The 27,967-nt window shown below is 35.6% G+C and overlaps 2 protein-coding genes across 3 annotated transcripts in view; one reads left to right on the plus strand and one right to left on the minus strand.

Moving 5' to 3' along the window:
• The window catches only part of LOC115453567 (facilitated trehalose transporter Tret1), a 14,199-nt gene extending 12,141 nt beyond the window's left edge, over positions 1-2,058 (plus strand). Inside the window, exon 3 of the mRNA XM_030182271.2 lies at positions 429-2,058. Coding sequence (XP_030038131.2) covers positions 429-1,762 — 1,334 coding nt within the window. The 3' untranslated portion in view covers positions 1,763-2,058. The remainder of the gene's footprint in view (positions 1-428) is intronic.
• LOC115453568 (facilitated trehalose transporter Tret1) lies at positions 2,054-27,157 on the minus strand. 2 transcript variants are annotated; one of them, XM_037439044.1, is made up of 5 exons: positions 26,886-27,157; positions 10,314-10,425; positions 8,627-8,762; positions 6,254-6,426; positions 2,054-3,313 (listed from the first exon to the last, which is right to left on the minus strand). In XM_037439044.1, exons 2-5 carry the CDS (start codon positions 10,365-10,367, stop codon positions 2,192-2,194), a joined length of 1,485 nt encoding a protein of 494 aa, XP_037294941.1. In that variant the 5' UTR covers positions 10,368-10,425; positions 26,886-27,157; the 3' UTR covers positions 2,054-2,191. The 2 variants fall into 2 exon arrangements, with proteins under 2 accessions (XP_037294941.1, XP_037294942.1); XM_037439045.1 differs by lacking the exon at positions 26,886-27,157 and adding an exon at positions 24,930-24,948.
• Between the last annotated feature and the right edge of the window lie 810 nt (positions 27,158-27,967).

Consider the following 27,967-nt stretch of genomic DNA (forward strand, 5'->3'; position numbering starts at 1 on the left):
CGTAATACATAATGCACATAACAATTTTAAACGCCAAAAATGGGAGGGTTCCTACAGTACACAGCTACGATTGCATTCATTTCGTTTATTTGCATTTTAAGAGCTTCTTCAGCTGTTTATGATATGTCGTTTGCATAGGTTCTTAGACCCCGCGCTGATACTATCAACTTGGTATCTTGTCTACCTCGAATACTAGGAGGCTGACAGTGCTGAAGTTGTTAACAATTATTGAAAGTCTAACATTTCGCTGAAACTACTTACGTGAATCCTACATGCAAATTATAATTTTTAAAGTTTGTGGAGTCGTTTGAATGTTTTTAGTTCTTTTATTGGTAATACCCTAATGCTGATTGGAGAAAGATATTTAGTTTGTAATTTTCATTTTGCTATAGTTACGATTATCTAACCGTTGTTTTCTTTAATTTCAGCTTCCATTGTTGGCTTCGCTCTGATCGTGGGGAACTTCATTATCACGATCATTTTGGATAACATCGGACGGAAGAAATCCCATCTCCTCACCGTATTTCCGGTCTTACTGGGATGGTTTATGCTCCTGTTGGTGAACAATGTCGCGGGTCTCATCGTAGCTAGATTTATCCAAGGAGTAGCCATGGGAATGCTTGGACCTTTGGGGTCGATCATCATTGGGGAAATGACTGATCCTAAAAACAGAGGGATGTTCCTCACAAGTGTCTCATTATCACTGACCATTGGTGTCCTGTTCTCCCACGCACTCGGTACCTACTTCACTTGGCAGCAAAGTGCTTTGATTTGTTCCTTTACAACGTTCACAAGTTTATGCCTGATGATATTTACACCAGAATCTCCATCCTGGCTAATAACCAAAGGAAGGTACGAAGAAGCCAGAACAGTCTTTTTCTGGTTAAGGGGAAATAGCGAGGAACAGCAAGTCGAATTGGAGAAAATGATTATTGCGCAGAAAATGTCAAGAAAATCTAGCGTCGCTGATCAGAAGTTGTCAATACAAGCGCGTTTAAAGAGATACTTTAAATATATAAGTGAGGCTGGCAAGAAACCGGAATTTTTCAAACCTGTAATCATCATGGTCTTCTTGTATACCATGTTCCAGTTTGCTGGTATTAATGTAATTAGTTCGTACGCAATTGATATTATAGGACATGTGGTGGGACCAGAAGCAAACGCCAAGTTTTTGATGGTCGTGTTAGATATCGAGAGACTTATTTGCAATTTATTAGCTGTATATTTAATGAAGACGTTGAAGAGACGCACGTTATTGTTTAGTAGTACCTTTATCTGTATTATATCGTATTTAGGAAAGGCGTTTTACGTCTACGCTAAGCAGAAGGACATTCTGCCCTACGACAGCCAATGGATTCCTATAAGCTTAATAGGTTTATACATGTTCTCGTTAACTGTAGGAATATCCTCGATTCCTTTTGCAGTTTCAGGGGAGTTATTCCCTCTAGAATATCGAGGATTGGGAGGTGGAGTTAGCTACTTAGCATTATCACTTAACTTCTTCGTGGCTGTCAAGTGTTTCCCGATGTTAACCACTGCTGTTGGATTGTCTATAACGTATCTATTATATACGGGCATGGTGGTCTTCTGCATGACCATAGTCTGGTTCATGTTACCAGAGACAAAGGACAAAACTCTTCAGGAGATTGAGGACAGTTTCCGAGGGTTCTCTCCTGAGGACGCTAAGAGTGCTGAACCTTTAAATGGTGTGAACAGCGGAGGAGAAATGATGCGAAGATGTAGCTCTCATATTCTTTACTAAATTAGCTAAGTATTACAATATTCGGCTATTTTTTTTAACAAACAGAAAATGATATTAATCATATTTCTTGCCAATCACGTGTCGAATCGAATGGAATGATAAAAATCTATTTTGTGAAGTTTTTTCCGAAACAAAGGTTGTGAAATGTGAATGGTTTCCTAGTGCCAATATTGAAATTTTGTGACGCTAGATATTTTTGTACGATTTTATAGCACCTATATTTTTATATTTTAAGTATTTCATACATATCAAACGTGTTATAAGTGTATAAATCTCAATAAAACAAATAAATATTCTTACTTTGTTTAATTTTTAAGAATGAGTATTATAAAAATACTTGTCTGGTCGTTACAATCTGATGGTATCACTCGCTTTCCGGGGCCTAATTTCTGAAGCGGCAGAATATTTCCTATGTGTTCCCACATTCCATCATCCACCTTCCACTTTTTCTAACTCAAGCATTCTGACATTTTCTCCTGGCTCAAGTTTATTATCATCTCTAACTCCTTTGAAGTGGCATTCTATTTCATACAACGTCTTTCCTCTAGTTTCTGGTAGCAGGAAGTACAGGAAAATACCGCAAACCATAATAGAAGCTCCATAGACACAGAAGGTTCCATGAAGCCCGATAATTTCGAACGACATAGGAGCTGTTTTGACTACGACAAAGAACATTATAGAGAGGAACATCCCAGAAATTCCACTACCCAAACTCCTATATGCCAGGGGAAAGATTTCGCCAGCTATCGCCCATGGTATTGGTAATATACCCAATGTTTTACCAAAGATGTAAGTCATGGTAGGAATGACGGGCGTCCATTTGTATTGCTCAGGAATATATCCAAAATCTCGCAGATAAAGGAGTATAGAAACAGAGAACAGGGAAACGACTGTAATAATAATGCCCAAGAATAAGACTGTGCGCCTGTTTAACTTATTGACAACCACGCAGGCTAGCACTGCTGTAGCAAACCTCACGACGTCAACCATTAACATGCTCATATTCGCGTCTATGGTACCACCTGTGACGTCTTCCATCATGGGTACAGTATACGAGGGCACCACTGTCATCCCAGATACTTGGAACAGCACAAACATGAACATCATTATCACGGTGGGCTTATAGAACTCAGGCTTTTTCGCGATCTCCAAATACCTCTCAAGCCTTGTTTGGTGCTTTGTCGTCGAACTCACCACTGGCACTGGTTTCATCTGGCTTTGAATGAGAACTTCCAACTCTTTCTCAGAATTGTGGTCGTATCCCCTAAACCATCGGAAAGACCTTCTGCACTCATTGTTCAAGCCTTTTGAAGCTAGATACGACGGTGTTTCTGGAGTTAGTGATATCAGGATTAGGGATAGTGCATAACAACTGCCACAGGCTATTGCAGCTGGTCTCCAGTACATAAGGGTGCCGAAGATGTGGGCGACAAGCATGCCAGTCGCAAAGGAGAATGCTATAGTTGCGAGGAAGGCGCCGCGGTGTTTCGGTGAGGAGTATTCTGCAATGGACACGGGTGCGGCGGCAGCTTGGAGACCCATTGCAAATCCCTGGAAATTAAGCAATATTTCTATTAATGAAAATATTTCGGATTATCAGCAATGAAATACCGCGAAATTGAATTTTCAAGTAGATTTTTTAACAATCAAATACCAGTAGAGTTCAGGAAAAGGCGGTGTAAATTAGTAAAAATACCCTCACGAATGTTTCATTGTTTATTTTGTGTCATGAAATATGAGAATTCAAGAGACGGTATAATTAAGAAGTCACAGTAGATATTATTAATAAAGTGTCTTATAAGTTAGATTGACATTTAAGCAAAACGACATTATTGAAAAGCACGATTTTTGTAATTGTTTTTCTTGATAAAATACTAGTTACTTAGGCTCTTGACTAATGCGAAGATATCGCGTATCGACTCGTTTTAGCTCAAGTAGATTAAACAATTTGTTCAAGTAATAAAATTTTAGAAAAACATTAATAAGAAGTTCGTTATGGTAAAGCGAATGAATCAACACAAACAACGTAAAGAAATGGTTTGTATATTATACCAATGAAGGCTTGATGTAAAATTTCAGTATAGATGCCAAATAAACAAAGTAACTGATTTTATTTGCAAATGAGGTGTGCTTAATACGAAACTCATTTAAGGTGAATAAACTAAGTTTATTGCACTTGCACTGTACGTTCAGTACCGGTTACGTTTCATACAAATTTATGTACGTGAATGCAGATTCATTAATGGAGAAACCGAGAATCTATACTATTGTTCGTTTGAACGTGCGAATCTCAGGAAATACTAGTTCGAATTGAAAAATTGTTTTAGTATTGGATAGCCCTTTTATCTAGGAAGGCTTTATGTTTTATGACATTATTCTATGACTTGTAGGAGCGGAATCAATGAAAAATATTGGAAAAACGGGGAATATTTATACCTTTTCAGAGCTTCTGATGCCTACGCTTAAAGTAACGCAAATATGTCTGACAGAATTTTTCACACACACCATCATGAATTTTATCCCCGAAGGGGTATGCAAAGGTGCAACCAGGGCACCCACTTTTCGCCAAGTGTGATACGTCCCATGATGTGATAGGGGGCGAGCCTATCGCCATATCGGGCACAAATCCAGACTCCGGGCTGATACTGAGCAGAAAAACTCAATTATCACTTTGTCCGACCCGGGATACGAACCCAGCACCTCAGAGCGCTGCCGTACCGCGCATGCAGTACAACTACGCCACCGAGGCAGTCCCCCTTAAAAATTTCAGTTAGTTCAGGCAGTTACCCCTTAAAAATATCTAAAAAATCTTGAAGGTAGAACATAGACTACTTTGTATTCCAAGAAACTCTTCCAAGCGGGTAAGGCCGCCAGCATAACTAGTATTAAATAAGATTTCATCTAAGTAGATACGACTGCATTGACAATGCTGCAATTTTCCAAGCAATTTGCTACGTTTGGGATTACCGATGTGATTATAAATAATTACAGTACAATAGGTTCTCGAACTATCTACATACTGTATACTCTTAACTCTATATACTGTAATAAAAGGAAAATTTTATAAAATTATGTTGCCTCGGTGCCACAATTGGTCCTCACAATTTAGAGCCAATACATAACCAATGAAGCGGCAATTCGCATCAACAACAGAATGGCGCCACGCACATTGAATATAAACAACTTTTGATAACTCAGATTGAATCCCGATCAACCAGCGATACTTATTCATAATAATTTATTATAGGGTCAACTGCATTCAATGAACTATATAGCAATATGTTTTATTGTTCAATATAAGACGCACGCGATACGTTAACTGACTTGAATTACGGTCCATTGGATGAAGACGGGTCACTGTTTAGTATACGATGTGTATTTATATCAAATCAATTCATTTTGTTTAAAACTTGACAATTACGATGTTAAATTTATGATACATGTCGGTAGGTTTTTCATCAAAGGTATGCAACATTTTATACCTACTTACAATTAAAGTAGGTTGATGCACAATTTTTTTTTGTAAAGTTACTTTTATAGTTCTTATCTCCATAATTAATCAATAAATGATGTATACAACATGTTATTTATATTATTTTGTTATTAAGAGACAGTTTAGTAATACGTCAATCTTGTTGAAGATATGTTTAAAATTTTTCCAAATAAATATTGTATGTATTTACTTAATTATATCTAGTGTGTTTGTATTTATTCCGTAATTATTCACGTATTTCCGTATAAGAAACTGTGCCTACTAAGAGATTTTGTGAAAACACATTGCAATGAAACCGTCTTAAAAAATCGTAATTTTTCTGTGTATTAGATGCTTCTTTAATAAAACAATGGTCATGCCCCGGTAGTTAAAATGCGTACTTGTTTTAAAAAAATGGCTTCAGCGGGTGTTTACTACCAGGTTAAGTACAAACTAAAGATAGAACTCTTAGTACGTTCTAAGAATTCAATAAAAAAATTTGAAAGATGTAAGACAATTAATAGCAAAAGAGTAAGCCTGGAGTTTCTTTCTGCGTTTCTTATTCGAGTAGTAATCACTATCTAGTGAAAGGCTGGTAGGTTACATAGGTTAAGACCTATTTCACCTCACCGCTGACGATCGCGATGCAGTCTTGACATTATTTAATTAAAATATTGGTATATATTTTCTCTTCTTACCTCCCAGCGCGAGCTGGGTTCTTTACTTACATCATGTTTTGCTTTTGTAACTCTACCTCTAGTACTTAAAGTCTGTAATTGTCCGTAGATATAAGATAATTCTTAGTTATAATTATCATGTATCTTGACATGTCATAAGTCCAACTATGTTCGCTTACGTGACTGATAAATCATTTTGTTTTATTTAATTAACATACCTCCTTAACTTCATCAAGTGTAACCGGTAAATGGCGTCAGCATCACCCATAATAATATTGATCCTTATATCCTCGAGCGAGATGGTAAATTAAAGACTTGCTATTTTCTTGTAAATGTATTTACCTGCATAGATCGACTTATTAGTAGCGCGGTAGGACCTCTTGCAGCTACCATGAGCCCCCAGCCGCCTAGCGCTGGGAGAGTGCTGAGCTGGTTCGTGAGTTGACGTCCAAGGCGCTGCAGACTGAATGGAGCCACCACTATTCCGGAGATCAGCGCCAGGCCCAGGATTGATGCTGAAAGATTGGTGGTACAAGGATGAACGTCAAGATATTTGATTTCAAGGGTGTGTTACGTTAAAACTTAAAAAAGAATTACTAAAATGTTTTAAAGACATCTATTTCACAGTGTCTGTTTTAAAGACATCTATTTCAGACTGCCTCGGTGGCGTAGTTGTATTGCACGTCCGGTACAATAGCGCTCTGAGGTCCTGGGTTCGAATCCCGGGTCGGGCAAAGTGATATTTGGGTTTTTCTGCTCAGTATCAGCCTGGAGTCTGGAATTTGTGCCCGATATGGCGATAGGCTCGCCCCCTATCACATCATGGGACGGAACATCCTTGGCGAAAAGTGGGTGCCCTAGTTGCGCCTCTGCATACCCCTTCGGGGATAAAATGCGTGATGTTATGTATGTATGTTATGTATTTCACAGTACTAGATGCTATTTATAGTACTAGAGGTTTTACTTCCAAGACAATTCCTTTGTAACTGACGATGTTTCTCACCTAACGTGTCGTGTTGCCAATTGTTATGTTATATATACATTATCGAGAGTCATCGGTGATATGACCCCAAATAATTGTTATTATAATATTACGTTTTGTAGAAATAAGATCAATATAGTTTTAAAATAAATATAAATTAGATATTCTTAACAGTTACGTCCCTTTTCTGTATACTTTAGAGAACTCTTTAACTTCCGTAAACATGTAACTTTGTGTTTATCAAAAACGTCAGTGGTTACGCATGTAGTTCAAAATTGGGTTTGTATTCTCTATGTGCAGATTCCACGCGGAGTTTTTCTTACGTACAAACATTTGGTATTGTAAGGAAATGAGACTATTTATAGAAGATAATGTGTTTGGCAAGTTTCTGATACACCTAAAGATGACGAATTTATTTCAATGTTATATAGAGATTTGGAATTGTATTTGTTGCTGCCATCATTTATAAAAAAAAATCGACATTATTAGACGGGCGATGAACTTAATATACTTGTTAAAAACGAAATCCTATAATAAAAAGGGACTGATTATAATAGTTTAGGATCTTTTAGACTTTCTGCCTGGCGTTATAACATTCTAGCGCATGATTACCTGCTTAGAACTTTCAACTATAAGAATTTATCTAAATAAATAAACTAATTCCTTGTTACAAAACCCTGTGGAATTAGTTTTATAGAGAATCTCACCATTGGCTCTGACGCAAGATGTAATTTCGCTCTGATTACGTACAAATATACCCCACACAAATTGCACGACAATCACGACCAATTGCTACCTCGTGACGCAGGCAATTATTTTCATTTTATACTGCGGTTTAAATGTAATGCCGCGTTTTAAATATAAGGTACTGATAAGGTTTAAAAACGTGGTTGTCTAATATCTGTGTGTAATTTTTAGAAATATATCTTAAAATGACGCTCATTTTTAGAACCTTTTACTAACCAAACATATTAGCTGGTGGTAGGATATATATATATAATATATATATATATATATATATATATATATATATATATATATAATATCTGCCTGGATAGCGATCACCGTACACAAGGTGTTAAAACCCGCCGTATGGCCTACGTATGTGTGTCGCGTTCTAGGATCCGTGATCCGGTTTCAACAGGTCTTTGCCAGGAAATTTGTCGCGGCCCTAGATACACAGTCCAGTGTGTATACCTCATATGAGACCTTGTGAATATTTCCTGGCCTTCTCTTCCCCGCCCATCCTAATAGAGTTCCTTTTCCCTCCCCCACAGTTCCATTTCGCAGATATCCCCTCCCAACTTTCCTCCAGGCCTGCAGTCGTTAAGCCGGAGATTCCGGTATCCCGTTCAAAAGTTTTCCGCGCCAGCAGGGATGCCAACTCGAAACTGCTTTTACTAGTGGTAGGTCTCTCATATGTGAGAGTCCGCCTGGGTAGGTACCATCGCAATGTCTATTTTGGCCGCCAAGTAGCAGTGTGTAGTCACTGTTGTGTTCCGGTTTGAAGAACATTGTAGCCAGTACGTGACATAATGAATCTTAACATCTCATGTCTCAGAATGGCGAGCGCAGTGAAATACCAAACAATACTTTGTAATTCAAGATGTTGGATGGTGTTTCTACTGTTTATGGGCGGTTGTATCGCTTACCATCAGGCGAACAGCAAGCTCGTCACGTCATTTAAAGCAATAAAAAAAATGCCCAATTCCTATAGTATAAAAATCACTCACCAATCCAAGACTCATGTTCCGGAGTGAGTTTAATCGCGGTGTCAGGTTCTCGTAGCTGTTGCAGCAACACAGCAGGGTACGCGATGTTGGCGCCGGTGCCGATCATGTACATCACTATGCCGCTCACCGCTAGCAACTGATGATGAGAAAGTGATGAGATGATGGGTGAGAGAATTTTTGTAAGTAATAATAGTTGTGAAGGCCTTGTGAGTGACAGATGTACATTACTGGGCAATATGAGACTTTATAACTTAGGTCATAGGGTTACGAGCACAACGGACTGCCACGCAGTACTGGGTACTTAATTTTTTTTGTTACTACTGTTTGTAGAATTCTAGATATAATAATGTATAATTGTCAAATGCAAGTAGATATTGTAACTGACTTTTCGGACGAGCAACAGCACAGTCCGCTCCGTGACCATGAAGGCAGCAAACTTTGGAACGTCGGGAGAAAATTATAAATTAAAAATCGGCGAAATACCAAAAAATTGTTTTATGTCAATGTCTAACATTCGCGTAAACATAAGATATCGTTATGATTATATTGTTGTGCACAGCCCATTGCCATGTTGTGCTTCGAAACTTTAAGTTTGAGTAGTTTTCTAACAGTTTATAAGCAACAAAATGTCAGTGTACTCTCTCTTTACACACACTCACGCCTTCTTGCACCAACTTCCGTTGTGTGTATAGAATACACACCAAGATATGATGGGGGCGAGCCTATCGCCATTTCGGGCATAAGCAGAAAAACTCAATACCACTTTGTCCAACCCGAGGATCGAACCCGAGACCACATCACTGCAGTCGTACCTTAATACAACTACGCCACCGAGGCAATCTTATTCTAGCGTCATAAGAACAAAGACGTCACTCACATGACCCACTTCTCAACGGTGTAACGAAAAACTAGTATAATATTATGTCCATAATGCATTAACTCACAACAGCTTTATTATAATTTATAGTTCTACTATGATATAAATGATTACTAAAATATTAAAATATTCGTGTAGTTTATTTAAAGATTAATTTATGTTAAAAAGATATATTACGTATAATAATAAATAGCTGGTTCAGTTTGTTTGGACTTCTAGAACCAGTAATCAAAATAGTAAAAGCAACTACCTGTGTAATATAATTACCCAGTAATGACTATTTGATCAGTTTTTAGGAAAGTTAAATGCAGAAAAGTGGATTAATCTAATGTCAGCGCCACATTAGCCCTTAAACAGTATAAACACTTTGAATTTCAAATCATATCACTGTGATAAACTTGACACTGACATATAAAAGTCGTATTGTCTAATGAATTTGTTACATTGATGGACTAAAGCCCTATATGGACGGAGTAATTTAGTCGCCTGTCTTCAGGCAAGATTCGTACGCAATAATTGCTAGCAATAATTATCAAGATATTCATCGAATCATGTTTAGACATAGACGAGAACTAAAACTCGCATGCGGTTGTCATTAAGCGAAGCGAGTTTTGTCTGTCAATGCGAGAAAGAATTGCTTCGCTACTACGTATTTTTAGACAAGCAACTTTTATAACAATTTAAGAATCGCACGCGCGTAGATAGGTAATTGCTCCGTCTAAATAAGGCTTCACTCTTTATCTTGATGCCTGGGATTTATTCTCGGATACGCAGAAGAAAGTGCTGTAGTTCAATACGAAAAGAAGTTACCTGTCTCAAGAACGGAGACACTCTCTGCTTCTGATATACCACTCCGTCTGTCATCTTCAATTCTTTTATCTCCACAATTATAAAATCACAGCCAGCTGTATTTGGTGTTCATCTGAAAAAACGATAATATTTATTATTATAGTGCATTCTCTTCGCTATTTTCAACGTCAATAATTTGGATATTAGTGTGGTATTTATTAGTGAAAAATTACACGTTTTTCCGGAAAAAATTACATCACTTTGTTTATAAAATTGTTCAAAAACTCAATGGTGCAGGTAACAATAACGCAATGAATCGTTTTGCCAAGCCAATCGCAATATGCTTCTGACCGTTTTATTAACTCTGTTATGGTCACACTGATTATGTCCTCGCATCTTTAATAATTTACGTAGACTTGAGAATTTCAGAGAAATTTAATAAAATATTTGGAGTAAGATATGAAAGCCTAATTACAATTTGTAAACTTTTGAATTCATCCCATTCTATTCTGCTTACTTCAAAAGTCAGACTGGAAATCTGGCAATCAAAGTCGTAAAGTCCGTAGTTCGGTTTAATAATCAGGTTTGAAATTAAACTAATTTTCCGGATTCTATCGCGGTTTTTTGTTTTTTATTTTTCTCCCGACGTTTCGAAGACTTTGCAGCCTTCATGGTCACGGGGGAAACGTCGGGAGAAAAATAAAAAACAAAAAACCGCGATAGAATCCGGAAAATTAGTTTAATTTCAATGTCTAACATTCGCGTAAATATAAGAAATCATTAATCAGGTTTGATCTAGCCTCATTGCTGTAATTATAGGTAAAACAAAGTTAAATGTGACGTCCACCGTACTGATCAAATACTATTGGAAGGTGTTTTGTGCCATAAAAATTCTTATGAAAATATTTTACGTGTGTAAAATTCGAAGTAATATTTTTCACTGATGTAGCGAAGTTAAAAGGTCAAAACGAAACTATAATAATAATCTCATTTCTTACATAACTTATACTAATTATAAATACGAAAGTTTGAGAAAATGTTTCGATGTTTGTTAGATACTTAGTCTGGCCATAAATACTGTTACACTTAATTATAAAAAAATATTACATTTGAATTTCGAATCTGTCATTTTTATACGATTGTTCATTGTGTTTTCTCATTTTGGCGCCAATACATTGTAAAATATTTTGCGATATTAAAATGGTGTGGGGTGATAAAGAGAACCGAATCGCTGTGATAGCATTACACAAAGTAGGTATGGAGCCAAATGCAATTTTTAAAACTCTCCATACACTTGGTATTAGTAAAATGTTTGTGTACCGGGCTATTAATAGGTACAATGAGACCTCCTCTGTTTGTGACAGAAAAGATCTGGCCGTCCACGTAGTGTTCGTACGAAAAAGGTGGTCAAAGCAGTAAGGGAAAGAATTCGAAGAAATCCTGTCCGAAAGCAAAAGATTTTATCTCGGGAAATGAAGATAGCACCTAGAACCATGTCGCGTATTTTAAAAGATGACTTAGGACTTGCAGCCTATAAGAGACGCACTGGCCATTTCTTAACTGATAATTTAAAGAAGAATAGGGTGGTAAAATCGAAACAACTACTGAAGCGGTACGCAAAGGGAGGTCACAGAAAAATTTTGTTTACGGATGAGAAAATTTTTACAATTGAGCAACATTTTAACAAACAAAATGACCGTATTTATGCTCAAAGCTCTAAGGAAGCTTCCCAATTAGTCGACAGAGTGCAACGTGGACATTATCCGACTTCAGTGATGGTTTGGTGGGGTGTTAGCTATGAAGGAGTGACTGAGCCATATTTTTGTGAAAAAGGTATCAAAACATCGGCACAAGTGTATCAAGATACCATTCTTGAGAAGGTAGTTAAGCCCCTTAACATCACCATGTTCAATAACCAAGTATGGTCCTTCCAGCAAGACTCGGCGCCGGGTCATAAAGCTCGGTCCACGCAGTCTTGGTTGGAATCGAACGTTTCGGACTTCATCAGAGCTGAAGACTGGCCGTCGTCTAGTCCCGATCTTAATCCGCTGGATTATGATTTGTGGTCAGTTTTAGAGAGTACAGCTTGCTCTAAACGCCATGATAATTTGGAGTCCCTAAAACAATCTATACGATTGGCAGTGAAGAATTTTCCCATGGAAAGAGTGCGTGCTTCTATTGATAACTGGCCTCATCGTTTAAAGGACTGTATTGCAGCCAATGGAGACCACTTCGAATAAGCTTTTTATATTTTTAATTGTTTTATATTTATGTATTAAACTGACACACTGTAAAAGTAATAAATGTTATTTGCAGTTAACAATTTTCTTTTTTCTTTATTACAATATTTATGGCAAGACTAGGTATATACGCAGAAACAACTGAACGGATTTAGATAATATTTGGCACACAAGTAGTCTATATTCTGTATTAACATATAGGCTACTTTTCATCCCGGTAATTCGCTCCTATCGGAAATAATGGGCTTTATAAATCAGACCAGTACAATGCATAAACAATGAACAAGTAATAAACATGTTTTGCTGGTGGTACGTGTCTCGCGTTCCGGGATCAGCCTGTGTAAGTCCGGTTCCTACAGGCCGTCATAATTGTGTCGACTGCCGAGGGGTAATCATCTTTCGTCAGTCGACATTCTATTGGATCCCACTCCACTTACCATCAGATGTATTGGGGTCAATTTGCCGTACAAAAAAAACAAAATACCTAAGACTAGAACTTAACATGTTCGGCAGACCATTCCGTTCTTGCTTGGGCACTCAAATTACTATTAAAACATGTCTTAGGTCTTAAGTTACCTAGACATCAGCCGGGAACGTGTCCATCAAGGCATGAAAGGTTGCATTGCACAAGGACTTCTCAAGGATTGGCATTTGCACGATTTGCATACCGTTAGGTTTTGAAACAATAACCTGCATGCTGTAATGGGTTGATATTTACAAATGAACGAGGAGAGCCAGGCCTGATGGTAAGCGACTGCAACATATCGAGACATATACAAAAAAGTAATAAAGAAAAACATATACCCCAAGGAGTAGACAGAAGTTGTAACAAAGGCATTTTACGCCATGTGTATTTCGTCCCATGATGTGATAGGGAGCTATTGATTACAATGTTCATCAAACAGGAACAGAATGACATAAAATGTAAGGAATAATTTTAATCGTTACCACTATTTATAAATAATTAATAAATGGTTTAATGAACAATATTTTTTTTAAAGGTCAAACAAACGGAGAAACAATACATTATTACCTTTTAAGTTATGTCACATTTCCTAGTCTATCCAAGTTTCTATTTAAAAAATCATTAACAACACAACTTTGAAAACAATGGGTTAACAGTTAACACGTATTACGGTTGTCAACCGTACTATAATATATAGTATTGTACTATATTTTGGGTCGGTGTACAATAAACTGTTGAAGAAATACATACTTCGTAAAAATACTATATTTTCAACACCTATAGCTTACACACAAATCCTTAATTTTAAAAATATATGAACGCTCCTTTACTTCTACTTTTGAGTGATGGGACAGCGTGTATCTGAGCTTTTATAGAAATAAATCAGTAACAAATAATAAATTATATTTGTCAATTTTTTTGCTTTTTCCGTAAAATAGTATAAATTAATGAAATGTGCTATATTTTTTTAGCTTATTTTGACAAATACTATATTTCCTCGAAGAAGTGTTGGCAACCCTAACACCTACTGTCATTCCAATGTAGTCACGTATCTAATCATAATACAACCGATGTTTATAAACTTCCAGTGTTATCTCTTATTATGGTAACACTAGATTTTGTGCGCGACTCCACCCGCTTAACCGACCCATTTCGTCAGAGTCTCTACAATTTTCTGGATTAAAGTAGCTTTTTAGTTTTTACGTAAATCCATGAAATGGTAAATTATTATGCCAAATTTTCTTAAAGTCCAGTTTTTGTATTAACTACTAACAGACACGTATCTTTACTAAATTAACGAGACTTAGAATAGACTAACCCCCTTATTCATAGACGTTATTCATCTAAGGACGGAGCATTGCTGTGATAACAAGTATGTTTTGTCAGGCTGGCCGAGATGGGAGTTAATGATAATCATAAATACAATATTTATTGCGTTTAAAATACACATACATTAAGGCCCTTTCTAGAGCAAACGGCCTTGAGCATCCTTCGTATGTACATTAACGTCGCACGACTTACGGTCGGGAATCTGCCAATAGGCTAAAATTTACGAATAATAGCATTAAAAAATAATTTTTAATTCTAATCCGAGGTGAAAACCTCCAGGCGCTCCACTATATGTCTTTCAAATTTAGAATAAACTTTTAAAAATACAGTTAGAGCCTCTTTCTGTTAGGTCATCGCCTTAAGTTTCAGTCACTCTTGTTTTTTTGTTAACCGTACCGCAATTTCCGACGTATTATTAAAAAACGACACAATGCGAGATTGTGAGCAAGAAATCGGATTATATAATAATCAACGAGGAGCACAAAAAATATTTGTAATAAAATAACCAGTTTTAACGTATCGAAAACCTTGAGAATCATAAGAACTGGATTTTTTTTTTTTTTTTTTTTACGTTGGTAAGTCGTCAGTTGACTATCTCCCGCCTTGGGATGGGCGGGAGGTCGTGTCAGACTTTTACTGACTAAGAACCTACGGTGTTCCCATCCTTTGCCTATGTGCCTAGGTCCAAGATCCGGTGGCATTGAGACCTAGGCAGGCACCGGCCCTAAAGGGCCCCGCAAATTATACTGACACTGCTCTTCGAGGCGCGCGTGGAACACTACGCGCCGTACACACGGGCCGTTGGGGTGTTTCGGGCGACGAGCTACCCAATGCTCGTCACCCGACGGTCCGCGCCTACGGAGGCCGACGATCCTCAGCAGACGTTCGACGCCCGCGTCTTGTGTGTCTGCCGTGGCGGATGGGACGTTGGGCGCTTTGGCACCGTATCCGTTCCGCCACCTCCTTTGCGAGCATCACGTCCTCGCAGAAGGAGGTGACTGCGTCCCACTCTCTCGCCCCGGAGCATGGCTTCTACCAGGCCCCGACGCGAGAGGTCTCCGCCACCGATGGCCGTTGTGAGAACACGGCGGTGCTCAGCCCAAGCTGGGCACACCTCCACCGTATGCTCCACCGTGTCCTCCGGCCGATCCGCACAGTACAAACACGCGGGCGTATCCTCCACCCGGATCCGATACAGGTACCTGCCGAAGCAGCCGTGACCGGTCAGTACCTGCGTCGTCCGGAATGAGAGGACGCCGTGACGTCTCGTCAGCCACACCTCGCAGAGGGGACTTACCGCCGCTATCGTGGCGTGCCCAATAAGAACTGGATTACGTTTAATTATTTCTAGGATGTAAATCGTTAATTATAATAATAGTCTTAAGAACCTATAACTTAGGTTCCGTAAAATGAACGATCTCTGTTTTTCGGATCCATAGGGGTAACCACCTTTTGACTTAGAACAGTTAGGGGAACGAATCAATTTTATAAACGTAAGTAGTCTTAATTATTCAATACATTACACACCTACATACATTGAGAAGCATTTATGTTCAATCGTAGGAAAGCTACCCTCCCCTCTCCTCCCTTTGGTACGCCCAAATTCGTATCGATCGTGAAAAATGATCAATAAGAATAGTTTGTTAGACTTATTTATTCAGTTCCGAGATCAATTTGAGGACAACGACTGGAGTAGTTTATTGTATTCACCATAGTTGTATTTTTTTTTATAATAATATTTTTTTTTCGACTAGTTCCAATTTTTACAGAAATATTTTTATGATAACCACACTAAGCACAGCCTATATCGTGGTAAATAATGACTAGGGCTTTGCTCTGGAGGCAACAAAACCTGAGAATCGGGACACCACAGACTTTGGAAAGAACCGGTCTTTTTGCACACTCTCCAGAGATTTATTTATGCAAAATATATCTAAGGCCAGCGTTAGGTTAGGTTAGGTTAACCCAACTATGCGAGGCCATCCCCCCGAGGCATTTCTCGTGCGCTCGGTCTCCACACCAAATACACGCTCATGCACGTGGGGACATTTATCACGGCCCTAGGCACACAGTTCTGTGTGTATACCTCATGGTTGCCAATTCTCATTAAAGCCTATGAGGAGATAAAATATATCATTTCCCTTTTTTGGCGACCTTTTTATTACATTGGTACTTTATAGGAGCTATACTATACTCTGGATAAACTCCGGACTGTAGAAAACCGCACTAAAATCTTCAGATGCTAAACGAATCTAGACACAATAGCCATTACTTTAACTATTAGAGTTCTAGTGACGTTGCGCCATAACCGCGGCGTGAAAACAGCTGATCACATGACAAGTATCAGATATGGTAATCGCACACTTTCTCTGCATCCACTCTTAGTGGGTCAGGCACATCGGAAACTGCAGGAAATAGTACTAAGACGCTCGTTCAAGCTTGTACAATAATTTGTTTAATGAGTTAATAATTCATGTTTTTGGAAATATCAGGTACTTATTAAAAGTTTATTCATTTGGTTAATAGGTAAGTACTTAGAGATTCTTAAGAACTTTGGTGTCAAAATTTACGTATTGACATTAAGGAGTTGTAAGCATACAAATCTTTAATTATTTATTATTATATTTGCTTTTTTTAACCTGAGTATACGTTTGTTTCCTGGCAGGAACGGCTTATATAAAACACACCGAACTTTCGGGTGAGTGCTTTAGGCGCTCCTAACTATTGAATTATATTTACTGTCTAGGAGGCTTTGTATGGTGGTACGACTACAGTGTTGAGGAGCCGGGTTCGATTCCCGGGTTGGGCAAAGTGATATTGGGTATTTCCTACTCTGTATCAGTCCGGAGTCTGTTTGTGCTCGATATGGTGATATACTCGCCGCCTATCACATCACGGGACAGAATAAAAACGGCGAAAAGTGAATACACTAGTTATGCCTCTGCCTACTCTTTCGAGGATTTAAATCATGAGTGTGTGTATGTACTAATTATATTTTGTATTCAATTATTTCTATTGAATTGGTACAATTTCTCAGGTTTAGTTTACGCTACTGCAAGACGATACTGGTTTATTTTAGTTTTATCCCAAGGAGTATACAAATTGTCTTGTGTCTACTACAATTCGATTGTAAAGAATGTCCAAGGTAATGCACCAAATATCTAGCAAATACTTGTATAACATATTCAGAGCACGTGACTCAACAAATTGTGAGAATGAGACCCTTGGATGGGGAATTTGGATTTGAATGGGGAATACAACATTAATTATTTATATTCGCTCTTATATTTAAATAGTTATATATTTATATTCATGATATGCAATTTTATTAATTTATTACAAGAATTATGTAGTTAGATACGTATAATTATATACAAATTATTTGCCAGCCTATTAAACGGACGAATATTTAAGTTAAAAAAATAACTTGTCAATACCCATTTTATTATTACAAGTTGCTGTAACGCACATGATCAGGGGCTTTATTCTATGCCACACGTTATTTTTCCAGTACATAACAAACACGTAACGCAGGGCGACGCGTTTAAGAAAATAGGAATTGGCATACTGGGGCATGATTCTCTACGACAATGTCGAACTTGTAACACGGCGTGTTTCGTTAACTTCGTGTTATGACTGTGTAAGAGTATTCTGGATGCTAATTTGACATTTCATGAACACGATGAGGTGTGACACATCCGCCTTACGGGCATGTTACGAATTGTCAAAATAACGTGCGGCAATCCAGCGCGTCTATGCGCGTTTAGACAAATTAATTATTTAGATACAACGACTGTATAATTTCTATTGACGATAGTATCCTCTTTACATCGTGAAAACTCAAATATAATATTCTACCCTTATCAGAAACAAAACAAACATAAATCCTAAATGATCGAATTAATATTCAAACCTATGTTGTTGTATCTTGATAGTCAAATTTGTGTTATGGGCTCAGCGGTGAAAAATAAGCTACTTTACTACTGGCAACCCGACTTTTGACAACAATTGAGGTCAATCAAGTTTATTTTTCATTACTTCGATGTAATATTTCTATTAGTAAATAGATAGGCCAAACAAATATAAAACACTAATGAAGGTATCTTTTTAAACAATGTTTTCTTAATTATGTACATTACAATTAATACTATGTAGTTTCTTTGTGGTGAAAGTTTTGTACCTATAAAGTTTGATAACAATAAAGATTATTGAAGAAATTTTTACTAGTTATACATTATTGTTGTTATAAGTAATTGGTAGAGGTCTTAATCAAGGGCTTAGCCAGCTTTAAATTAAATATCAAAATCTTCTAAATGTGAATATCGATCCAGGGAAACAAAGCAAAAATTTCATGTAGGTAATCCCAATAATTTTACACAATTACAAACAAAAGTATGTAATCATGTTAAATCTAAAATTGTTTGTACAAACACTTCCTTTTTATTTTAGGAGACCAAAGGCATCTTACATTAAATACTAATGTTAACAAAACTGATAATATCAAATGTAATAATAAAATAATTTCTTTTACAGGATAGTGAATGTAATGCAAGATATTCCAAATAAATAATAGTAAAATATACTCAGTTTTAACAACACATTATTTTTGTTTTATTTGTTGTTCAGTCTTAGATAACATAATATACTTAAGTAAAATTTCTATACATGAGTTTGAATGTTTGTTAATTAATCAGTTTTACCTTAATAACTAAATGAATGTGTATGAAATATGGTACTCAGACAGTAAGCTGTGGATTGAATAGAGTACTTTTTATTCCAAAAAGATTAATGCCGGTTGAGCGGCAAATAGAAGTTACTAGGTAATAGAGCTATACATTTTTAAAAATAACGTTTAATAGGCAATATACACTTATTTTAATTATTGTTGGTAAGTCTGTTATATGTGAGTGTCTGTCTTAATAGTTATAAGGTGTCTATGGCAATGTCTATTTCTATAGCCAAGTTAAACTGTGTCCATGCACTGATGTGTACCAGTTTAGAGGAAATTGTAACTAGCGTAATTACTTTATAAGACCTAAAATCTTTGTCTCATTCTGAAAACCTACTGTGGAACGTCACATAGTGCTTTACAATTCAAAGTTCCGGATGGCATTGTAACTGTTTATGGGCGGTCGTATCGCTTATCATCAGGTAAACGGCATCCTCGTCACATTATTTAACTAAATAAAAAAAGAAATTGAGTTAATGCCTTGTCGATTTTGCAACAAATTTTATAATGGAAGGTCCGTAGAATTCCTATTAATATACGTTGTTAGCGCCAATTTAACATAAACTGCATAAGCACAACAGCATTTACTATTATTCATATAACAGCATTCGTGTAAAATCTTCAGTAGCATTCAATATATCAATTCAATTCAATTTTTAAAATGTGGCTTTAGTAAACAAATCAAGTAAATAAGTCAATGACATTGACATTTGACAATAATTTTGAAGTTATATTTTTTCGTTTAAAAACAATCACAATCTACAGAAATTTCTTTAAATTATTTTTATATTCCTTTCATGTTTCTTACATTTAAGTATATACAAAAATAAAGTTTGGCAGTGATTTATTCGAGTTACATCATTTAATATCACGAATACAAACAAAAAAAAAGCCTTTTCAAAAAAACCGATACTTGCCGATTCGAGGGGATGAAAGATTTCTGAACGCATTAACACATCGTAATATAAAAAAATATTAAGCATAGACAACCTATCGTATGGCATACACAATACCTATTTTTCAATTACACATCGTGGCGCGTGTATGAAACGCGTTTGTGTTTAGAGCTTGTTTTGACAACACGCGTTTACGGTGTGTTATCGCGAGTAGCATAGGGAATCAACCTACAGAACCATTTCACGCTAATTTCATGAAGATAACTCGGCCGTGTTACGAGTATACATAGAGATTATAGCATTAAGGTCATAGAGATTAAGGCCCTAGTATTGCTTAAAACTAAGTTTGTTATTAATTGTAAGCTAACAAGTATTTAATAACATAATCCTCTCTTAGTACTTTATTTAATAATATGCTTGATAGTGGTCACTCGTCACCTGCAATGGATTCTTATTTCCCTTATATATCTAATCAATCAGGATTTTTGTTTGCCACCAAAATTTAAAAAATGTAAGTGAAAATTCAATTAAGTATTTCAAGCACATACGTTAATAAAGCATATTTTATTTTAAGATCAATAATCAATGTTTAAGGTTCATCTTTCCGTAGTAAAGCTATGACAGAAATAGCCATTAGATAAGGTAAAAATATCATAATCTATTTCTTTTAAAAGATCCAGGAAGTTGTAATAGCAATTGACATTGTAAACGTTTTCTTGTTACTACTGCTGTCTCATTATGATCGCAATCGACATTACAGTTGTAATTAAGTTTAATTACATAACACGATAATGCCAACTCGCATCCGCCATTTAGATTTCCTGCTGTTATGTTACCTAATTAGGTTGAACTATTTATGACATAAAAATAATATACTTTTATGTCAATGTGATATATTGTCAGCGGCAAACATTTATTCAAGTATTTTAAAGAATAGATTTAGGCTTCGGTACTGCTGTTAGCAGCATATTGCAAAAATGTTTTGACGAATTTTCTGCAAACGGATTTACACAGGCTGATCCTGGAACGCGACAAACCCACCATAGTGTGCCACTATGGTGGGTTTTAACACCTTGTGGTCGGTGGTCGCTGTCCGGGCGTATATAAAATATATCGTACAACCAGCAGAAAATTCGTCCAAACGTTTTTCACAATCAGTGTAGGTAATAGATATTTTGACAAATAATATTTACCAACAATCATAGTCATTAAGACGCAGAGGTTTGTAATACTGTTTTGTTTCGGTTGCTACGAGGGCCCTGATTCTCTATGCCACACGTTATTTTGACAGTAAGTAACAACTACGTAACGCATCACGTCGCGTTTAAGACAATATAAATTGGCACACGAATACCATTCCACGCTAATTCCACAAGAATAACACGGCCGTGTTACAAGTTTACACTGTCATAGAGTATAAGGCCGCAGAGGAGAAACTTCCTCTTGTTATTCAGATGTATAAGAAACTGCTAGTAAAAACAATACATGGTTATTTTATAATGAACAAAAAACTATCTCATTAATGATTATATCACTAAATGAAGCTTAATGATTTGTAGGTGCTACATAATTGTTCATTCTAATAATATTACAAATCACGATAACCTCTCGACTGATAAACAATTTATAATCAAGAAGTGACAAGTTTCTCATATATGGAGATCTGGTAAATATCAGCGCTATCTATCTTTGCCGAATAGTATGCTTTTGTATTTCGGTTTGAAAGATATAGCCAGTGTATTTATTTATTTATTTTCACTTAGGATACACTACCCATGGTATATAGGCGGACTTAATGCCATGGGCATTGTCTCCCAAGTCCCAGTCAACAATGGGGTGGTGTAGAGTTGACGAAGGCTGATGCACAATAAAAAAGAAAAAGAAAAACACATAAGAATAATAATAAAACAAACATATAATTATGAGATGTACCGAGTTAAAAACGATATACTCGTATTTAGAGGAAATCTTGAGACTTCACCGTACATTAGCATGCACTTTTTTGTAATTTAAAGTAGAGTCAGGAGCCCTATTCCGTTTAAGGGGCAAATCCGTCTCTTTTCAATTATGGACGATCTTATCGATGTTCACTTTGATATACGTATAGATAATTAGGGGATTTATTGAGTCTTTTACCTCGTCAGACTGCCTCGGTGGCGTAGTTGATTGCATGCGCGGTACGGCAGCGCCCTGAGGCCTGGGTTCGAATCCTGGGTCAGGCAAAGTGATATTTGGGTTTTTGTGCTGAGTATCAGTTCGGAGTCTGGAATTTGGGCCCAATATGGTGAAAGACTCGCCCCATATCACATCATGAGACGGAACACACTTGGCGAAAAGTTGGTGCCGTGGTTGCGCCTCTGCATACCCCTCGGGGTAAATGCGTGATGTGTGTTTTGTTTGTTTTGTTTTTACCTGTACAGGTATCATAGCTGTCCTCTGAATGGAATGCCCACAATTCCAAAAAGACGGAAGTGCCTTCGTAGGCGGAATAGGGCCTCCTGACTATACTTAACTTGTCGTTTAGTAATAAAAATATATTATCCTTTATAAACGTGAAATTTGTAATTCTTATTAGTAGGTATGTTGTTTTTTGTATGTGTTATAAAATCGTTGATATGGCAATGTTGTAACTAACCTTATAACATTCTCAACTTATAACCTATAGATTACATTAATATATATTCTGATTTAAATTATAAGCATACATAATCACTATACATTGTTTTGTGATAATCAGATTGAGGCGTTAGAAACAATGTTATCTTGTAATTTTCTTAACATTTCTAGAACTATCTTACCTATATCCAAAGTCTTAATCTAACTCTTAGATACATAAAAACCCACTTTAATTCTGTTTTATCGAACTCAGAACTTCATAGTTAAAGTACCCAATCATCAAACTAAGGACTATACCCTGTAGAACAAACATTCCTTAAGCAAGAATCGAAGCTATAATAACACCGTTACTATATTACGCCAACACACGTGATGCCGATTATATCCTTAGATCGTATTGATTGGTTTGAGTGATGGGTTAACCAGCGGTTCATCTTAATGATTCATACAGAGGGTCAAAAACTGTTTGGACTCCAATTGATCAATGAACCATGCTTATCTATACTTCTATACTATTATATAAAGCTGAAGAGTTTGTTTGTTTGAACGCGCTAAACTCAGGAACAACTAAGTCGATTTTGCTTATTTTGACTAATAGGAAGCAACATTACTCCAAGTGCTACTACTTTTTATCCCAGGAAAACTTTTATACACGGGCGGAGTTGCAGGCAAAAGCTAGTGAATTATGAATGTAGAACAGTTTTTCTAGAATAGTATATATAGTATAGATAACAATTTTTTGTTCAAGATATATATTTTAAACAGCTCTCAAGTGCAATGTGTTAATTAAACTCCTTATAAAGCGAACTTCCAGTTTTTTGTATAAGTGTCTGCCTCTACAGTCTACCGTTATAATGTCAATGACATTAACACTTACATACATAATATTATACGCATAAAGGTATAACCTTCTAATCAATATTATTGTACTTAGTTATTTCTCACGACACTGCCCGCGTGATTATTCAGCCTCAGAATAAAAGTCCGATTGTGTATTCTTCCGGGATAAAACACAGGCGTAATGTTAATCCAGGAAAATATGGTCTATCTTCAAGAGCGGTGCCAGCCGATGGACCACGGCCAGGCCTCATTCTCCATATCACCTTGCCCCCTAAGTATGGAGAATGAGAAAAGTATGAATTGTAGGTAAAGAACACATGTGCCTTCCCTACTCCCCCTCTCTCGCTTAAACAATAACAGAGCAGAGCGTAAATGAGCTTACGGAATATTAGGAATGAAATTGGTGAATTCATTCAAGTTTTAGAGCCTCTAGGGGGGGCGGCTGCCCCTCACTGACTACCCCTCTCCCTTGGCGACGTCCTTGTCTATCTGTGTGCGAAATTCCATTCAAATCCGTTCAGCAGTTACGTCTAAGATATTTCCAAATCTTCAAACAAGGTTTGGTAGTTATAACAACGCTATGTGACTGATAAAATGTGGTTAAGATTGACTCGTTTGACGTCAATTTAGTGTTATCGGGACTTCTACTTATATTTGCGATACGTTCCATTCAAGGAAAACGTTCTGAGGAAATTCCCGTTTAAAGTACATATTTAGTGTTATGGGTTTCGATTTCGCTATTTAATATTTTATTTCTGAATACAAATAACACTTATTACATTTTAATTTAATGCATATCGACTAAAGTAAGTTAATAATCAGGTAATTAAATAAATCTTTAGACTGTCAATTAACAGTATTTTAAAAGGAATTATTCGTTAAGTTTTGTTTTTCCTTTTCTACATAGTTTGTAGCCAGTATTACTACTGAACATAATAAGACTTAACATCTGATGTCTCAGGATGACGAGCGCAGTTAAATACTAACCAATGCTATGTAATTCAAGGTGTTGAATGGTGTTCCTACTATTTATGGGCGGTCGTATCGGTTACCATCAGGCGAACGGTGACGTCTTGTAATTGCAATAAAAAAATAGTTACGGTATATTATTTTTATAATATTCGGCGATTACAAACTTACTTCAAAATAATCTATGTAATATAAATGTAACAATATAAAAATTTACTCATAACAAAGAATGAGGATTGAAAACATGGCAGCCATTTGCCACGTCATAACTAATTTGATTCTTGTTCTATAGAAACAAAATATATACTTGATTAAAAATCATGTCACGTTGTCCTACACATGGTGGTATCGTAAAATTCTGACGTCATGAACTTGAAATAGTTTATAGAGTAATTAAATATTTGATTTCAGGTTATTATTTCCTACAATATTTAAATATTTCATTTTCAAAATAGTTTTTTTTTTATTTTATATTATAATTCCAAAAGGTTTATATATAGAAAGTAATAATTATTGTGAGATTTATATCAATATGTATGCAAAAAAATATACACACTGACACCAATTATATCCAGAAGTGGATTTGGTGTTCAATGATGATGAAGTCTTCATACATCCCTTACATATATATCACGCCATTACTTTTCCAGAGGTATTAGAACATTAAGACGATACTCCAGGTCTTCATCATGATTTTATTGCAATAGTTTCTTTAAATATCGCTTCCATGAAATATATTTGCATTATTACACCAATGAATCAATACCATTATTCCTCTACTATAATTATCATTACTATAGCTAGTATAATTATGATATTGTTATCAAAGCCAAGGTTATGACGTTTCGATATACATATTAAGTTTATGTATTATTTAGAGTTAAAATTATGATATTATATATAGGAGGTAATGTATAGAATTACTGATTCGGGAAACGAAAATTCTTTTCCTAAAGGGTAATTACGTTACAATCCTAATGATTTTCCATTCCGAAAGTATGTAACGTCTACCAAAGGTTAAGCCTGCGTGGTAGATTAAGGCCTAAATGATCACAGCAGTAAAGGAGGTCCATGCCCAGCCGTGGGACAGTAAATAATACACAGCTGGCATTATTATTATGTCTCTGAATGCTATGAGTTACGAATTCCGAGTCCGCGCGGGACTGTTTTGACTCGTATTATTGTATTCGGTAGATATTTTTTATACTAACATTGTCAGAAGTTGAATTAAATGAAAGAGAAATTAATAAAAAGAACTATTTCATAAATTATTGTTCAGATAACTTAGGATATTAACTTATTTCAAATGCCGATTGTATGAATAAATATGGAAATGTGTTCTATTTACGTATTTTTTTAAATTTAAATGCATGATTATGTATTCTAATAAATTCAGACAATAAATAGTCATAAAATGTAACACGATTCTACGTGAAAAAAGAAATAAAAATTACCTATTGGCTGTATTGTCTTTGACCCAGTCGATTCAAAGGAACGAATTAAAAAAAATACATATGATTTTCGAAATTAGAACTTTCTGTCTAGGCGGGAAAATTTCAATGCAAATACCTACCACAGTTACTTATTTATATTATTTGTTTTTTTTTTGTTACAATTACGTAGTTATGCACTTTTCGGAAATGTTTGCATGTGCAACCATGAAACTAATTCTCGTAGATTTGTGTTTTGACATTTTTGCGCTACTTTAACAAGATTTTTTTTTAACAGCGAATTTAATTCGTATCAACTGGTTAAAATTTAAATAGGCCACTCAGGTTGAATCGTCCTTGTAAAGTGAATAGGTTAAAATATTGTATAAAATATAAACTGCAAGTGTGTTTATGAAATAATGCGTATAAGTATTAATAAAAAAAAAGTTTTTAAATACTGTATAAAACCTATGTGCCTATCTTATTGACATTTTCCTTTCCCCATCGTGGAAAAGGTAACAAATAGGTGGAAATACAATATGTAGAATAGGTAGTCATATTATTATTATTCTGCCTATGTCTTATATTTAAATGTTCCCTTTATTTGGTATAAAATTTTAAAATTTAAAGTGGATACCGAATTTAACATAAATTTTAGATTTTGGTGTATGCAAGTTAACATCTGGATGTTATTCTATCTTATCTGAATAAATAAGATATTAAATAACACATGTCCCACTCAACACTTAATAAAGAAGTGACTCTCAAAACCTTCTGCTAATATAATTCGCTTTTTTATATCCTAAACATTGTCATAAAATACTTAAAAACTACAATTAAATTATATTTATATTATAAGTTTGTTCGCGTGACTGATAAAGATTTAACTTATGTTTTATTGTCACATTCTTATAAAATAGTTTTATGTGAAAAACATATTTATTTGTAAGTTATTTTTCAAGAATAATATTCTTTATGCTAGCTATGAAATGAAAATAATAATTTAAATCTAATGCAATTTTATTGACTGTTACATAAATTTGTTAATAAAAAAAACTGTGATAAACGAAATACATACATAATTCCTACATCGTTTTCCGGTCAGTTTACGTAATTATATTTTTTACACAGAATACTAAATAAACCACTTCACACAAATCACAATGTTTTCATTCATAAAGTTTTTATTCCGCTAAAGTGGCGAAAAGACGGGGTTTCGTTCGCGGCCGGGCTCACACTAAGCCCGGTTCCACTCTGCGTGTGTATATTATACATTGTTACGTAGACGGGCAGAGGGTCTTGCGCGTAACAGATATTTTGCGTAGGTTCCGTACACACCGTCTCAACTGTCAACGCAACACATGTTGTGTGTTGTATCCATCGTTGGCATCTGTGACCCTGTGATCCCTCCGCGTCGGAGCAATGTATCTTGGTCACTGACTTGTAAAAATTTACGGAATCAAAATTAAATTAATTAGATTACCTCTTTGTATTGCTTGTTTTTGTGTTAAACAGGAAATTATGCTTTGCCGGAATTTGGTTGTTATTCATGTCTTTACGCTGAAATAAGTAATTGTTACATTTTATTGTCAAGTAAGTAAGTGATTACAAAAAGATAGTCACTACTTTATAATTACAATTATATAGTATCACGTTGTTACGTCCAAACATAAACACCAAAATTCATACATATGAAGAGTTTAATGTGAAGAGAATCCCTTTACGTAGACCTTGTTTACATTTATACAAAATCACCTCATTTTACTTAATAAATGTAATTTGTTTAACCTCGAACCAAATGCGTATCATTTATTGTTCTATTTTTCCAATTACTATGTATTGTTATATAAAACTCTTATCATAGTTTTAAGTTGAAACGTGGTCACAATTAAGCAGAAATAAACTGCAAAATTATGTCATTATTTTTACGCTGTAATAAAATTATTATGTTCTAAAGTTAGCGATGGCAGGTATTTATTTTTAATATATGTATTATTATGATAATAATTCATATGTAGGAAACGGTACGATGTATTTTTAACCTTAAATTAACAATTATTAGATTTTGTTTACCAGATTATGAAATTATTAGCATCGGTAACTTATATAATTAAAAAGATTTTATTCACAAACCACACTTAATGTCTCCCTAATAACAAA

This window comes from Manduca sexta, chromosome 3, assembly GCF_014839805.1.
Source record: "Manduca sexta isolate Smith_Timp_Sample1 chromosome 3, JHU_Msex_v1.0, whole genome shotgun sequence".
In the NCBI taxonomy this organism is placed as follows: domain Eukaryota; kingdom Metazoa; phylum Arthropoda; class Insecta; order Lepidoptera; family Sphingidae; genus Manduca; species Manduca sexta.